The sequence below is a fragment of the Lepisma saccharinum genome, chromosome 16 (assembly GCF_977018435.1).
Source record: "Lepisma saccharinum chromosome 16, izLepSacc3.1, whole genome shotgun sequence".
Taxonomy (NCBI): Eukaryota; Metazoa; Arthropoda; class Insecta; order Zygentoma; family Lepismatidae; genus Lepisma; species Lepisma saccharinum.
Window position 1 is genome coordinate 48,385,400 of NC_139244.1, and position 17,752 is coordinate 48,403,151.

At 38.7% G+C, this 17,752-nt stretch overlaps 1 protein-coding gene across 2 annotated transcripts in view; it reads left to right on the forward strand.

The window, feature by feature from the left end:
- Positions 1 to 17,752, forward strand: part of LOC146000473 (uncharacterized) — a 193,346-nt gene that overhangs the window by 161,396 nt on the left and 14,198 nt on the right. For both annotated transcript variants that reach the window (XM_083138138.1, XM_083138139.1), the window contains exons 3-4: positions 9,068 to 10,149; positions 17,410 to 17,571. In XM_083138138.1, the coding sequence (XP_082994264.1) occupies positions 9,068 to 10,149; positions 17,410 to 17,571 (1,244 nt within the window). The remainder of the gene's footprint in view (positions 1 to 9,067; positions 10,150 to 17,409; positions 17,572 to 17,752) is intronic.

Sequence of the window (17,752 nt, forward strand, 5' to 3'; positions counted from 1 at the left end):
CTCTCTTAAGAAATATTCTTCGTTAACTTATATTTAGAATACAACTACATTAAGTCATTCCATTCGTGTATCCGGAGAAAAAAAAAGAGGCAATTAGGTATTACTTATAAATTTAAAACAAACAATCGTGCCGCCCCTACCAAAGTGCCGCTCTAGGCCCGTGCCTATGAGGCCTATTGGGAAGTCCGGACCTGACTATGTGTTTGCACTGTAACATTGCTAGGTGACATTTGCCAAAATGACATTCATTTGTAGACTTTTCACCTTACCTTGAGGGCTCCACAACCACCGCATCGTAGTCACCCAAGAAAGACATCACTTTCTGGTGCATGGTTCTCACGTTCGATCACCTTTCTGACTTGGGTGTAAGGTGTGGGGGATTGTATGATGTTTTGTCACTTTCCAGATACGCTACAAAGTCCAGAATGCTAGGTTCTAACACTGGTTAAGGCATGGATGTATGATGGTACCTGTCCTATCATCCATTCCATCAATACACCCTAATTATCATTGTCGCAATTAACTCAAGACGTAGAAAGCAACGTAAATAACCAAATAGAATTACAAAGACAGAGATATGGCTTTATTTCAATAGTTAGCCCTATACTTTGCTATCTTTTATTGAATTACATGTTCTGTTGAGGTCACAGAAGTGGGTTTCAACCATTAACACCCACACACACCATTGACCATGGTTATATTTTGGCTAATACGCCATTTTAATCGTTTCTTCCTTTATTATCTATGAAATAATAAATCATAAGAAAAATACTAATTTTAACATCCACTACTTTTAAATAGGACAAAATGGAAATGCAATGAAAAAAGCTCTAGATGTACTACATGAATACGTCATGCAAATAATGTTTTCTCTCGTTTTCATTGCTTTATTACTTTTTTGATGCATTAGAAATATTTTTTAAAGAATTAATAAAATTGTTCGTACATTGTGAAGCAATTTCGGATAACAGAAAATGTCGAATAGACCCAATTTACCATAATACTTATTGTGGTATTAACCACACCAAGAAAGATTGAAGCTTTCATCTACTGTATATGGGCGATTCCCAAACTTGGTAATTCGCGGGGCACCTTTCAGGAAAGAATTTCGTCACGGAACACTATCATCACCTTTATGCCAAAGGGGCATAGGTTTATTATGGGCTGTTTTCACCTGACTGTATTTGTCAAGTTGTTGATAGCTTATCGTATCAAAAGCAAGATTTCTTTTCAAATTCTAAATATATATATTTTTTAAATTTGATTTTTTTGTTGAAAGCAATTAAAAATTAGAGCTTTAAATATCAGTTACTAAAAACAACAATTTGTCCGACCGCGTTAAGTAGATGACTTTCGATCTCGCCAGCGAAGTCACCGGGTTCGAATCCCAGTGTATTGGTGTTCTTTGTAAGTGTCCTTTAGTCAATTTCATATCGTCGTTACTCATTCTAATCGTCACGATTAGTGAAAAGTGTCAAAAGCGACACAAAACATGTATTTAGCCCAAGTAACACCTGAATGACAGAACTATTGACAATGGAATGCTAAACAGCAAGATTTATATAATTTGAAATGTTATTTTATCCACCAACTTCATATTAATTGAGTTGGTGTTTTAAGTCCACTTTATGCACAGTAAGGCTACTTGGGACTAGACCTACAGTTTAAAGTGGGATCCGAACCACTATGTGTCTCCAGCGGGTATCAAACCCGAGACCCCTTCCACCAACTTCAGAAGAATAAGGAACTTACTTAACCAAATAAATGCAAAACAAAAACAAAACTAAGGCAAAACATTTGCGAAGGAATCTCAAGCAGTATTCTAAATCACTTCCGATCATTCAGCTTGAAAGAAAAGCAGGAAATTTTTGACATCTTGATGAGCATCGAAAAGCAAATTTGCGTGAGTGGCACTGTCTCCTAAGTTGTTAATGTTTTCACAATGTTTAATTGAAGGAACTGATATGATGAAAGCGAAGGGACGTGAAAACACGATTACAGTCTCATCAATATAGATAATGTGTCTCGGGTATTTGCTTCGGTGCCACGTCATCTTGACAGCTCAATGTACGAAGTAGCTTCGTCAACAGTACTGCTCGTTGTATACGTTTAATCTGGGGCTCACACAGTGTGTAATCAATGGACTTAGGGCAACCCTTGTGGAGTGAGGGGGGTGATGGCGTGGATGGCCGAGATCGAGATTGTGGATAGCCTCACCTTGTTGACGTTAAATTTCTGATTTTGTAAATTGCTGATCATACATTAGTAATTTTCTAAGATACTGCAATGAAATTTTGCAGACATATACAAATTTACGCTGCTAAATAACAGAGAAAATACTATTCTCGAAATGAAATCACAAATGGGTTACTATTGACTGCACGTGAGGTCATTGCTTCCGAAATTGGACGAATTAAATTATGTAATACGTAAGTTGGATTTAGACGTATGTGTAATCACGGAAGGTTGGATAAGCGATTCCACACCACAGTCTGCATTTAGCTTGCCGGGCTACGAAGTAATCACACAAAACAGAAGTAACAAGAGGGGAGGTGGAATTCTTGTGTATTACAAATATGGGTTAAAGATACAGAAAATAGAGATCGGAGTGAACACCGATGATGTCGAAACGCTAAGTTTCATATTATATTACAAAAATGTGCGACTTGGCATGTGCGCTGTTTATCGGCCACCCAATGTAGCGTACTCTAAACTGTCGGTACTCGAGGAGGTGATATCTGAAATATACCCGTCCGTCGATAGATTCTTGTTGCTCGGTGATTTAAATTGCTATTTTTTGCAACCAAATAAATCAGAAACGCGGTTTCTAAAATCGATAATATCTTCGTTCGGGCTAACACAAGTTGTAACAAAACCAACGCGCGTAACTGAAACTAGCAAAACGCTGCTAGATATTATAGTAATAGATGACGTTACCAGAATGCATGCAACCGACGTCACAGTGCCTATCGGTAAATCGGATCATTGTGTCACGTACATCGACTTAGTTTATGAGAAACCCGCTAATGAGAGAAAATATCTGAATTACTGAAGCTTCCCCTCTTTCGATATAGACAATTTTGCCGAAGACATAACAAACGTTCAGTGGGAGACACTGCAATCACTTGATACGGTTGATGAAAAAGTAGACTTTTTTAGCTCCAATATCGTACGTTTATTTGATTGCCATGCACCTATGAAAACCGCCCGAGTTAAGAGGAAGCGCGTTCCGTGGATAACTCCTAATGTCAAGTTATTAATGCGTATTCGAGACAACGCTCTGAGGAAATTCAAACGGACGAACAACGTTGCCGATTGGAACCACTACAAAGAACTCCGCAATTTTACGACTACCGTTATCCGACAGGAAAAGAAGTCATACTTCTCTTTTAAATTTGGCGCTATTCAATTAAATAAGAAGGAAACGTGGCGTGAACTAAAACAGTGGGGCGTGCTGGATAATAAAAATGTCAATGCGAACTTATCCTCACTTGTGAACACAGCACACGAGCTCGATGCTCTCAATAATCATTTTGGGCAAATTAGCAATCTATCTAGTATTCCCACTCAACTAAAAACCCAACAAATTGAGTACTTTGAAAGCCGTAGCTTTACCGATGAAAATAAATTATTTTGTTTTGTTTTAACACAGTAACCGAAATTGATGTGCACAAAGCAGTGCATAAAATTAAATCAAACAGTGTTGGAGCAGACGGCATAAACACTAAGATGTTAAAGATTGCACTACCATATGTACTGACTCCATTAACTCATATAATCAATTATTCTTTATCTAATGGCGTGTTTCCAGAAACATGGAAAGAAGCGTGAGTCTTGCCTCTTCAAAAGAAAAAAGAGATCACTTCTTTCGATGACTTAAGGCCCATAAGCCTATTGCCAGTTCTCTCTAAAGTACTAGAAAAAATTGTATTTTCGCAACTAATATGTTATGTTGACGCGAACAACTTGTTACCTACAGTTCAGTCTGGGTTCCGTGCACGGCATAGCACAGCAACAGCTTTAACCAAAGTTACAGACGATATTCTTTGCGAAATTGACAACCGTTGCTCTACACTTCTCGTGTTACTAGATTTTAGTAAAGCTTTCAACACAGTCCAACACGATTTGTTAATATCTAAACTCAAATACTATAAATTTGACTCTGTAGCCGTAAGGTGGTTTGAATCCTATTTACTTAATAGAAAACAGAGAACTTTACTTCAAAATTCACCCTCGCAGATCTCCGAAGCTGTAGTTTTAAAAGCAGGGGTTCCACAGGGATCAATTTTAGGGCCTCTCCTTTTCACCCTCTACACTGCAGACTTAAATAAAGTTATAACATTTTTCACACCACATTTCTATGCAGATGATACACAACTGTATTTTTCGACTAGACGTACAGCGCTAGAAAGTAGTATTTCCTCACTCAACACCGATTTAAATAATATTTACACATGGTGTACATCAAACGGACTTAAGATAAACCCTGAAAAATTACTTTATATGCTAATTGGAACGAAACAATTGCAAAAAATTCTTTTGTTGAGCCAATTGAACTTAAAATTAATAATGAAACCATTCCATGTAAAAATTCAGCAAAAAAACTTGGCTTGATTGTTAACGATACGTTGGACTGGACGGACCACATCAATGCACAATGTAAACAAGCATATTTTATTCTGAGAAACCTCTACCGTTTCCAAGATCAACTACCTGCAGAATGTAAACTTAGACTAGTTCAATCTTTAATTTTTCCACTATTTGATTATTGTGACACTGTGTATGGATCCAAACTTGCGAAAAAACTCACCAGAAAAATTCAAATCGCACAAAATGCATGCATCAGATATACTTTTGGCCTGGATAAACGCGATCACATCCTTCCCATCTTAAACAGACATAATATTTTAACAATGGCAAACAGGAGGCTACTACACTATCTATCTTTCATTCATGATCTGCAAACTGAACGTAAACCCGCGTACTTATTTGAAAAATTATGTAATCGCAACACAATTCACAGACACGGGACACGTCGTCACAACGAACTTGACATTCCTCACCATTCGACTACGCTATATACCTCATCCTTTTCTATATCTGCCCCGAAAGCATGGAATGCACTACCAACAAATGTTAAATCCATAAAACTCAATAAGAGTTTCAAAATTAAATTGAAAGAAATGCTTCTACAGGAACAGCAGCAGAACAGTATCACATACTAGAAATGAACTGGCACTCAACAAACGACAAAACACTCATATTCTATAACTGTAACTATTGGAATTTTATTAATATCTTCAAATTATTATTATTATTATTTACTCAAATGCAACTTTATGTTAACATTTATATTTTTTTTATTTTCACATTTGTATTTTTTTTCTTTTTTAATATTTTCTTGTTCTTTCACATTTATATAATCCTATGACTAATATTACTGAAATGAGAATATTTGTAATTGTAGGTAATGTGATTTTTTTATTTCTCTTTAGTGTAATCAAGCTTTCCATCTGTATTCATATATTATATATACTTATATTTTCTTATGTAGCTCATGACAAGGGTTAGGTGGTAGAGCAGCCTTTCGGCTGAACCTCGCCCGCTAAATAAAGGAATTATTATTATTATTATTATTATTATTATTATGCAGTGATTTGTCACAACATTTCTCGTAAGAACCCCCAAAACTTCCTAAACCCTTATTTTCTTCACAAAGGCCCAAATTCATGGCACTTTCTCTCTATATTTACCTTTACAGGCCCTTGCATACGAACTTTTGTGGATAAACTCCTACCGTTGTTTCTTTACAACATTGATTGATGATCACATCAGTTTCTGGTAAATGGTACGATACATTTCCCCTGTGTGCTATACAACCTGTTACTCTCTTCTGTTAAGTTGGTTGCCTGAAAATAGGGTACAATAAGTTGACTGTGTTTGACAATGTCCTGGCTGTAACCACAGATAAAGTAGATATATATCTTTATCTGTGCTGTAACTAATGTAGTATATGATTGCAAAAGGCATTCATACAGACTATCCGGCTTAAAAGTTCAATAAAAGAAAATTTTATAAATTTTAAGTTTATTAAGATATTTCCGTAAAGTTTTCTTCCACCTATAGAATAACTCAAAAAGTGTTTTTTTACATTCCTAGTACACCTCAATATGAGCACCATTAGTTGCTCTACAGATGTCCAATCTGTATTCAAGCTCCGCTCATGTGTTGTTCAGCATTACTGGAGTCACATTTCGGATTGCAGCACAAATGCAATGTCGTAGATCAGGAAGGTCAAGAACTGATGTCTGGTACACTTGTGACATTACAAAACCCCAAAGAACAAAATCAGGAGCAGTAATATACAGGGATAGAGGGCCAAGGGATAGAAGGACTGTTCAAATAAGTTCAGTTCAATTCGCGGACGCAGGCACGCGCGCGCAATCCAACGAGTGCTGACGTTTTGCAAGCGCGGAAAAAAAATATGAGATTACCTTTCAAACTAAATAAGGCTTAAGGTGCTCTTGGTTAAATATTACACGTAATGATTTTTTTCTTTTATTGTACTTTTGAGCCGGACACGCTGTAGTTAGAACCTATGATTTCCCAGAGTTCTATCGATAAGGAGTCTATGTATTGTATTGTATTGTCATTTGTTACGTAGTTGCCATGTCCCCTTCTCTTCAAATTATTTCGTTTTCTACCGATTTCAAGCTCCTGGTCTTTATTACTATAATACGAGTATTATGGTAAATAATGGCCTTTGTATATTTGGTTGTTATTTAGAGAGATACATAAACGTACTTCCTGTGTACTTGTGGAACATATAGCATCCATGAAGCACCACTACCAAGTCCTGTTGACAGACATTCACTTTAATTCTTCCATTCCCTCAATGTAAACAGATCTTCACCGTCTTGGGACGACTTTCCTGATTAAGTCCATTCTAGCCAAAATTGACATTAACTTTATATAAACAATACATAGCAGATTAACGTGCACAGGGTGAAAAATAGGGTTACTTAGTCCGAATACCGAATAAATAAATGATGTTTACTATTATATCTTCTCATTTTCGTGATAAACCTAACGATATACAGTTACGACGAGAACTGGGAATACAGTACGAAGAAACAAGGACCTTTTCTCTAGAATCATGTCGCCATTGTTGAACCATGAAAATGTAAAAATATACATAAAGCAATAGGATCGTTATTTATTTATTTATAATTTGAAATGCGGATTATTTCCAGAAGACCTCAATACAGAATTAGGAAATAATGATGATCATATTAATAATAATAATTGACATTCGGCGTCACAATATTTACATAACCATCCATATTTCATACCAATGAAATAAAGTACAAGTTACTTTATACAATACTAAGATACAAATAAAATACAGTTGTAATATAATTAAGCCTTGTTTCCATATTAAAAAAACCCTAAGTTGCTGACCAAGCCAGTTTATGAAGATAAAAAACACTTAACAGGTAACGTTTCAACCCTGTATCAGGCTCTTCATGTGAGGAAGACTCTGATACAGGGTTGAAACGTTACCTGTTAAGTGTTTTTTATCTTCATAAACTGCCTTGGTCAGCAACTTAGTGTGTTTATAAAATACAGATTAAATATAATGTTCTCAAACCTAGTGTGTGCATTTTCGAGGGGCGATCGCGCCCATCGCCCTCCCTGTGGATCCGCGCCTGGTCTCGCCTGCCCTTCTCCAAAGTTCTTGATTTTCAGTCACTTCTGGGCAACATATGTTCAAATTTCTTCCCAAGCAGCGATTAATGAAGGTCTGCAGTTTAGAGGTGATCCATGTTTCGGACCCATGGACACCATGAACCCAAAACATAAATTTCTCTTTGTTGTCAATGCGTGCGTTTATATCTTATTTCATTTTAGAGAACCTTTCAAACAAGTAGGTGTATTTCGAATCCTATTCTCAGTTATATCAATTAATGGGATTAATCAGAATTTTTAAATAAAAAACAGTAATTCTGTATTGAAACTACAGCATAGTTTGAATTTTGGTGGATATCTCTTTCTCACAGATAGTTGAAAAAAACATGCCTTCAGGTTCAGATGGCCTTATTTTTGAAGAAGTTTCTCTTCAGTGCGACCAACTCTATTTAGTTCCTCGTTGAAGATAGAACAGAGAACTTGTGTGAGGAAGGCAGTGGATGTAACCGCATTGGATATTAAAAATGGGGTTGGACCAATGTAATACTACTCACTCCTCTATTAACGTGGCATATGGCATCTGTTCAATTAGTATTGCAATGAGATGTTTTTGCCACAATCCTTAAATTCAACAATTTCGTCGCAGTTCTAGATTACGACATTCATACCACAAAGGTAATTCATTAGAAAGTAATTCTTTTTTAACTCTGTCGCTGCTGAAAGCCACTTCAGTTGATTTTTTCAATATGGACAACTTTCGAGAAGCGACTGCAGTCGAGCGAAGTCTCGTAAGAAAACCAAAACATGCTGGCATCTAGTGTCTGGCATTTCAACTGTTGTCCAAAGAAATAAGTATATTTTCTTCGTGTGTATGTAAATAATAATGGCAGCACTTAAAGTTTTAACACAGTTTGATCTCAAGGAGGTAACAGATTTGGTTAATGATATTGGCGTGCCCAAGATTTTTGAAAGGGCGAGTTACGTATACGTTTTTTAGTAGTCAGCCCTCAATATGCCATCTTTTCATTCCTTTGACGTTCTTGAAGGAATACTAGTCCAAAAGGAAGGGTTACGGCCCCTTCCTTCCTTGGGCACGCTACTGTATCCACTTCAATAACATTGAAAGTCTAACACCAAGAGCGACTTCCGGTTATGGTCCTTTGTTCAAAGAATAGTGGTACTATTCAAATCAGTACTTTAGAATACATTTTTACATATTTACGCAATTCTGGAAATTACCCAAAAAATCTACGGAGCGAAAGTGTTTCAAGTAAAGGAGTGATGATATTCATAACATTTGTGTTGTTCCAGGACATTTCACTGAGCTAATCCTTTTTAAATACGCCACTGTACTAATGTCTTCACTTATCCTTCACAGGTAATTCCAACAACACAGGTAAAGGCCACACCATGCATCTGGAGGGCGTCCGGTCGCCTGGATTCTACTCGAACCTTTCCCCAGACTCCGGCTGCCTCCCGCACCCGGACACGCTCTTCACGGGCCATGCGGTGGACGCTCTGGCTGAGCTGGACTTCTCCCAGGTTGCGTATTCCTCCGACAACAGCGACATCTCCTCCATCCCTCTGTCTCTGTCGGGAACCGCTCCCAATGCCACCATCTCCACACCCAACACCTGCGGCATGTTCCTCGGCAATCTCCAACACGACATCTCTCTGGAGTCACTACCTCCTGTGATTCCGAACGGAAGCATCTCTTCGGAGCTGACGAGTCCACGACAGTCCAATCGAGGTTCTTGCAGTTCCGGAAGATCCGGAAGGGGTAAGAGGGCTCTGTCCATGTCTCCACTTGGCGCGGAGGGGCTGGACTTGACCAACCTCATCAGAAGCTCGCCGACCAGCCTCCTAGCCTCGTCCCCAAGCTCCACCAACGAGAGGCAGGGATGTTACGGACACTTGTCGGCTCGGACTTCAAGTTCAGCAGGCTCCACCATCCAACCTCCTCTGATCGAAGAGCTGGAGGAACCTGTAATGTACAAGAACATGCGGTCTCTTGAAGAAACGTGCCAGCCGGAACATGACGACAGCAACCAGGTGGTGCTGCACCAGCAGAGTTTGCAGCTTCTGGAAGTGAGCATCCTGAAGCCGCCACCTTCGTACTCCCAGCACATGGCGATCCAGGGGCTAGATTCTGGAGAGCTCCCACCTCTCGATTCCTTCGTGGGACTTCTGGGAGACGAGCCTGACTGCAGTCCGGAGATGGTGGAGGAAGAGGAACCTCCGCAGACGCTCGTTTGTCGATGGATCGACTGCAACGCCTCCTTCACGGAGCAGGACGTCCTCGTGAAGCACATAGAGAAGGTCCACATCGAGCAGCGGAAGGGCGACGACTTCTCCTGCTTCTGGCAGGGCTGCCCGCGGCGCCACCGGCCCTTCAACGCCCGCTACAAGCTGCTCATCCACATGAGGGTCCACAGCGGGGAGAAGCCCAACAAGTGCCCGGTAAGAAGCTTCAATTTCTTCTTTAGGTATAGTTCGTAGGCGAGTATATATATACTACAGTGTAGACTTCAGAGTAGGGATGATAAAGAGACCTAGACCGTCTCTTAAAAATCGAGACGGGACGATATTTCAAACGAGACGCAGCTGCGTAAAACCGAGATTAGACGAGGCTTAGTTCAGAGACTTTAGTTTTGAGTTTTGATTTAAAATAAGTCCACTTTATGCACAGATAATCTAATTGAGACTAGACCTACAGTTTGAGGTTATGACCACTATTTGGTGCAAGCCGTCCTATTAATCTCGACAAGAAGTATCGAATGAACGCAGTGGAAGTTTTCAAATTTTACCGTAGAGGTTTATTGTAACAAATCAGCCCTAAGGACTTTAGACAACACAAGAATTTTCCAAGGAATATAATATATCAATATATCCTGCAAAATCCAGAAAAATAATTATACATATTAACTGATCAAATAGAGTATATTAACATCAAAACAATAATAACCACAACTAACCAAGACCGACTCCATGTTCAGAATCACCAAATGACAAAGAACATATTTTAACAACCAGTAATTAAGCCCAGTAACTTATTACTACCCATTGTACTCCACTGCTCACCTTCAGGCAGTCAACTATGAAGTGGTGCGATCTCTTCTCACGCATGTCACATGACTCGACTACTACATTACTGCCACCTGTTGGATGAACTCCCAAACTATCACCGATGACAGCATATGCTTATAAGGCGGAATCCGAACCACTATGTCTCTCCACCGGGTATCGAATCCGTTACACCTTGATTACAAATCGACGACGTTACCGCTACGCTATTCTGGAGGTCTTTACTCTTTGGTAAACTATAAGTTAACCAAAGTGAAGCAATCTCGGACGCAACCCGAGTTGATGTGGTCTTCACCAGGCTCAGATGACATTTACCAACGGCACTGATCCATACTTTGATTTGCTATGAAGCTGAATAATTTCCAGTGAGTGTGAACTTACGTGGTGGAGTTTAGGAGGAGGGGGGCAAAAGGGAGCAAGTCACCAATTTCGTAACCGAGATATTAATATTTGCTGTAAATTCAGAGTAATTCAACTGAAAACTACACATACATTCAATAACTGCTTCAGTATCTTATTTGAACAAAATTGGTCCACGGATTTAAGGATAAAGGACTTTAAAACTACAGTTGAAAATTAGGGGTATTATTTACAAGTAGCTATTGTATTAAGTATATTGTAAAAACGTACGCATTATTATGGAGTACGGAGGAACATTGAGCAAGCAATAAGCAGGAGGAGAATATTTTGTGCGATAGCTAAGATCAGTAAGACTACATTCATTAATCGGAGCCTGTTACTACCAGTGGCGACTCGTGGATTTTCTTGGGTGCATGAAGTTATGGTAAACAGACCGAGGAAAGTTTTCCAATATGCGTTCAATTATACAATCACAAGTATCGCTTGTATGTGTACCTTGTATTAGCCATTGCATTTATAATGAAGTTAGCTGCAGCCCCTCCCTACCTGTCGTGTATGGATTGAGAACAGCTTTGCCAATACCAACCTCCTAATAAGAGAAAAGTGCTGTTTCATCTCTTAAATTAAGCTAAATGCGATAAAATTATGCTAGGGCCTATTATTATTATTACACAATTATTATTATCATTATCATTTTCTGATGACTGTGGTAGTTTTAAGTTCAATTTATGCAGCTATTCTCGAGCTGTGAACTGCGTTGTTGATTATTTATTGCAGTTATGCAACATTAGGAATTTCGACCATTCAGTAAAATTAGTTCAGTAAAGTGCTTGAAAAAAGTTGAAGAAAATTCGACGACTGGTAACGCCGTTCGTTTGTTTCATTTGTCTCCCCTGACTTTCTACCGATTTCCATTTATAAAATGCTCCTTACTTGTTAAATCTGGTAGGATAACGAAAAGATGAAAACAAGAGGATGGACCAGGATCTGTAAAAGCTTGTCCCTTGGTCCGCATACTTCCTTTAGTTTGAAACAAGTCCGCTGAATAAGTACAATGAAGATCTGGAGATTTTTTCAAGTGTATATTTCCTCAAAATATCTTCATTAGAATTCAATTTATCTCTTTTCCCCAAGGATGCCCGTTTTCTAGATGATGCTAGATTTTCCCATTATGCCAAACTCAGAGTGCTAGGTGCCAACGAGGTTCAAATTTTGCTAGGTTTAGAACTATTATGCTAGGGTTGGCATCACTGATTGAGGAAACCATTGGAGCTTCCTTGCGTTCTCGTAAAACTGGGCAACCCCCCTCTCTCCCTTGCACTGCCCCTCACCCATCTGGTTGTAGTATGACGAGAAACCTTCCTCAACGGCAGGCAAGGACGGTCGTCTTTGGGCAGAAATCTAGAGCGAACGAGTGATAGCATAGCAGATTGACTCTTGACAGTTGAGTAGTGAACCTACAGTGCACTCATAATTTTATAACGGTCATTAAACTCTTAAAAAGTACAGAACTAGAAATTGGTATAAATGAACTGTAGGAAGTTCCTCACTTACTACAAAGCAGATTAAAAAACCACAAAGAATAGTTATTGCATATATGTTTTACATGAAATTTTTCTTACGCAATAAAGCAAGTTTTCATACGTCAACAATGGGGATAACTTAAAAACTTGGCTTAAATAATAACACAGATATCCAGTACTGAAGAAGCACTTTAAAGTGGATTCAAACCACAGAAGTAGCCTATGACTCGAATCCAGGACACTTGACTACAAACGCCATTAACGCAGCATTAAAAAAAAGATGATTGGCGAAGACATGAAATATGGTAAAATAATACCACAGACTACTAAAAAGGCATTCTTAAACTCGCTCTCGTTCTCTTGATAACCCACAGCATACTACGTAGAATTTGCACCAGGCTTGTATAATGTCAATAAGGCGACAGTTGAACAAACATTCTCCTGTTCAAGACAAATACAATGTTTTCAGAGTCACTAAGCATGGCCTTGGGCTGTAACCACAAAACCGCATCATCACATGGTGGTGGTTGCCAGTATGGTAAATTTCCTTCAGCCACCAGGGTGTTTTTTTAATGATAAAAGCTCAGATGCCAAAACTTTTTCTTGCGGAAATATCGGACCTAACCCGAGGTGATGTAACGTCACTACACGACGTTCAGATGACATTTACCAACGTGATATCCATAATGTCATTTGATATTAGGCTAAGCCATGTGTAGTGTATATGTACTTAGATGGAATTTAGGAGGGCGGGGACAAAATAGGGCAAGTCACCAATTTTGTAACCACTAAAATTGCTGTAAATTTAGCGTCCTTTCAGCTGAAATCTACATACACAGATCCTTCAAGACCTGGTCTGATGCATTTGGGCAAAATGGTAAGCACATTTCAAATTGACGAACTATAAACTTTCCGTATCAAGTAACCAGAATAGGCGTTGCGATATATGGGGAGATCGAACCAGTCAGTCGACCCCCTATGAAAGTTGACATAGTTCATTAGAAATAAGGAAATAACAAAAACTTATTATTTTGATAGTCGAAAACAGAACTACAGAAAGATAAAATTGCCCCATGAATTTACACAATTCTAAAAATGAAATTTTTGAGTCTGAAGTTAGTTAACATACTTAACATAAATTCATGACTAAAATTTCGCCATATCTTCGTAGTATTTTTCTTGAACTAAGTTGTAAGAGTTAATAATCAAATCAAATAACCCGAAATTTCTGTATTAACGGTATGAAGTGTCAATAAATTAATAGTAAGTGTGCTGCATATTCAGTCACCTGGTGTATCTAGTCGAAAGTCTTCCCAACTGTTAGAAATGATAGTTTATCATAATTATTATTACTCTTTCTATACTATAAGTTCCATATCAATGACCTCGTCATTTGCAAAGATATCTGGCGACGACCATGGCAACCACAAAATGTTTATATCATTTCAACATCTGTCGATAACAAAGTTAACTATTTGTTTATTTTATCTTTGACTGAAGAACCCACTATGCTTCAACTTCTTATGGAAAATGATATCCTATACAAGCTACTATAAGGAAAAAAATGCTGCTGCTTTTGTATGTGTTTCAAACTCTGTTTGTATCTTTACGCTATTCATTTACCCTGGCCGAATGGGACGGGGTGTTAGGTTTGAGTTTTGTTTTTAAGTCCACTTTATGCACAGAAAGGCTAATCGGGACTGAACCTACAGTTTAAAGTGGTATTCGAACCACTATGTGCCTCCACCGGGTATCGAACCCGGGACTCCTAGATTACAAGGCGACGACGTTACCACTGCGCTATCAAGTAGGCTCTGGGCGGAGTATCAGAACGTCACTTTGGGCTTCTTTTTCGTAGAGAAAAAAGGCTAACCGCTTAATTTTCCTATTCATCATTGCATTCAAAATGTTTCCGCAACAGTTGAACCCCTTTGAAAAAATTCAGAGGACGTCTATAAACGTTTTGTATTTTTCTTGTCTGATGATAAGTACTTTTGATGGAAGGATTTGGCAACACTGGCACGGAGTTATTCTTGAATTGGTGCAGACTTGCATTTCCTCTTGGCGTGGGAGCGGGTCGGAGGGGTGAGAAGGATGCGTCCTTCGAAACCACCTGCGAACTCTCACATATGGCTCTGTGGTTTTTGCTTCGAGGATGAGCTGATGGTTATTTTTTTCTTTCTACGCAAAATGAACACCGATGCGAGATTTGGTGAAATAGAGGCTCCCAACAGAGCAGGTCCGTAGCCAGAATTTGATTTCTTGGGAGGGAGGGGTGGCTCATCCCTTATCAGCAGCCGCATTCTAATGGACAAAAAGGGGGGTAGAAGCCCTGAAGATGAATTTCTCAGTACAGTACAACTTAATATATAAGAGTTTAATCCTGCTAAGGAAGTAAAGTGTATTACCACTATACACTATTTAAATTAGATATTTGTTGGATTTCGGGGGATTCAGCCCCGCAGAGGCCCTCCCCCTGGTGACCTTAATACCAGTTCTTCCTGACAACCACTTAAGTATGAATGCAGGGGTCGTGGTAATCACAAAAATATTAACATAAATGTATACGTCAACCAAAATAGTATTATTTCAGCTCCTTATGCAGTAGATAAGTGGTTGTAATCAGTGCCAGGCATTCTTCGTCCCTCCCCCCCATTCCGTGGCGGATAGAGAATTGACACAATGGAATGGCATCACCAGGGAATATCGCTAGGCTGGGCTCAAGGTTGGACGTAATATTCTCTCTCACTCTTTCGTCTTCGGATCGCAAGTTTCTCCTCATCCCTTTCTCTATCTTCCCTTGTTCTCCGTTAAATCTTTTTTTCTCTGTTCCTTAATATATATTTATTTTCATTTTCTTTTTATTCATCCTCTGTTGTTCAATCTTTCTTCCTCTGTTCCTGTTTCTCTTTCCCACGTTCCTTTTTCTTCTTTCCTTTTCTATCTCTTCTTTCTTTTTCATTCCGCTGTCCTTCAACTCTTCTCTTTATTCCTCAATCTTTGTTTCTTCTCTTCTTGAATCTTTCTTTCTTCTCTTCTTCTTCTCATCCTGGATCTTTCTTTCTTATCTTCTTCTTTTCCTGGATCTTTCTTCTTCTCTTCTTCTTCTCTTCCTGAATGTCTTTCTTCTCTTCCTGAATCTATCTTTCTTCTCTTCCTGAATCTTTCTTTCTTCTCTTCTTCTCCTCCATAATCTTTCCTTCTTTTCATCTTCTCTTCCTGAATCTAGGCCTTTCCGATGTCGCAGTGGTAGCGTTGTCGTCTTGTAATCAAGGGGTCCCGGGTTCGATTCCCAGGGGAGGAACATAGTTTTTCGGATCCCACTATAAACTTTAGGTCCAGTCCCGATTAACCTTACTGTGCATAAAGTGGACTTAAAACACCAAATCAATCCAATCCAATCTTCCTGAATCTTTCTTTCTTCTTTTCTTCTTCTCTTCCTGAATCTGCCCGACCCTGTGGCAGAGTGGTTAGCACATCGCGCTGCGACGCCAAGGGTCCCGGGTTCGAATCCCGGTCGGGCTTTGTGAATGTCCATTCATCAATTTCATCATTTCATCACTCATCCCCATCTTCGCAAATTAGCCAAGAGGCACAAAACGCGAAGTAAAATAAACTAAATCAAATCAAAATCAAATCAAATCTTCCTGAATCTTTCCTTCTTTTCTTCTTCGCTTCCTGAATCTTTATTTCTCTTTCCTTCTGTTCCTCAATCTTTCTTCCTTTTTCCTCTGTCCAGGCTTTCTTTAATTTCCTTTTCTTGTTCAGTTCCTCAATTTTTATTTCTCCCTCTTTCTCTTTATTTCCTTCTTCCAATTTTTTCTCTCTTTTTCCTGTATGTCCTTTCTCTATCTTTCTTTCTCTTTATCATTCTTCTGTTTCTTTATTACTTTCCCTGTTAATTTCTGTCTCGATCTTATTATTTCTTTTTGTCGGTATTTATCACTCTTCTCGCGCGCGTGTGCTGATTTTAGCTGTGCAACAAATAATTCTGAAAAACTATTTTGTAAGTTATTTGGATGGGTGGCTCCTTTGAATTGACATTTGGAAGGGAACGTCACAATATTTTAAACAGGAATCAAGGTGACCTCCGTGGTTTGGAGGTCAGCGTATCGCACTGGGAAAATAAAGAATCTGGTGTTCTATTCTCGGCTAATAGGCTAGATGGATCGTAAGTATTGTCTTTCATAATTGATCTTTACTATCGCGATAAACCTAACATAAATGTGCGCTTGGGTAAACCCCCCAAAAAATGAACATATTCTTGAAAATCGCATGGTTGTTCTAAGCTCCCAATAATGAGAAAAAGCAGAACACGTTAGTTGCAAATAATGTAAGGCCATATTGCATGTCTCAAACACCTGGTCTGAGCAGATAGAAGGGACATTGGCCCCCCTCTTCCTCCCCACTACTTGTTCACCCGAAATGTCCAAGGAATTTAAATGATACTTCCCTAAAAACTCCTAAATTCCTGTCCAAAGACATTTCTAGACGAATAAGTTTTTCAGAATACAACAATAATGGATGAAAAATCCATTGAAGTGACTGCGGAACAGTGAATGTTCCGAAAAAAGACTAGTATGAAAGAGTGAACATTTAAAAATTATTTTAAAATTTCTCTGTAGTCATCGTTAGTAATAATAATAATAATAATAATAATAATAATGGTGAACCGAAGGGACAATTTCTGGAATTTGATTCTAGGTTTCAATAATGATATCGTCATTAATTTTGTCATTCTGTTATTTTTCAGTACGAGGGTTGTCCCAAAGCTTTTTCTCGGCTGGAGAACTTAAAGATCCACCAGCGCTCTCACACGGGCGAACGGCCGTACGTCTGCCAGTACAGCGGCTGCACGAAAGCTTTTTCCAATTCCTCTGACAGAGCAAAGCACCAGCGCACACACTTCGATACGGTGAGTACACACTTCTTTTGTCCTCTGCATTGAAATATGCGATATTTAATTGCTGTAAAGGAAGTGAGTCATGATCTGTAGATCAAAGTGCTGAAGCATTTCCTCGAAACATATTTATCAATTGAGCCACTTGACACAGAAAATTTAAACAAGTATCTAAACAAGCATAAGCATCCAGTAA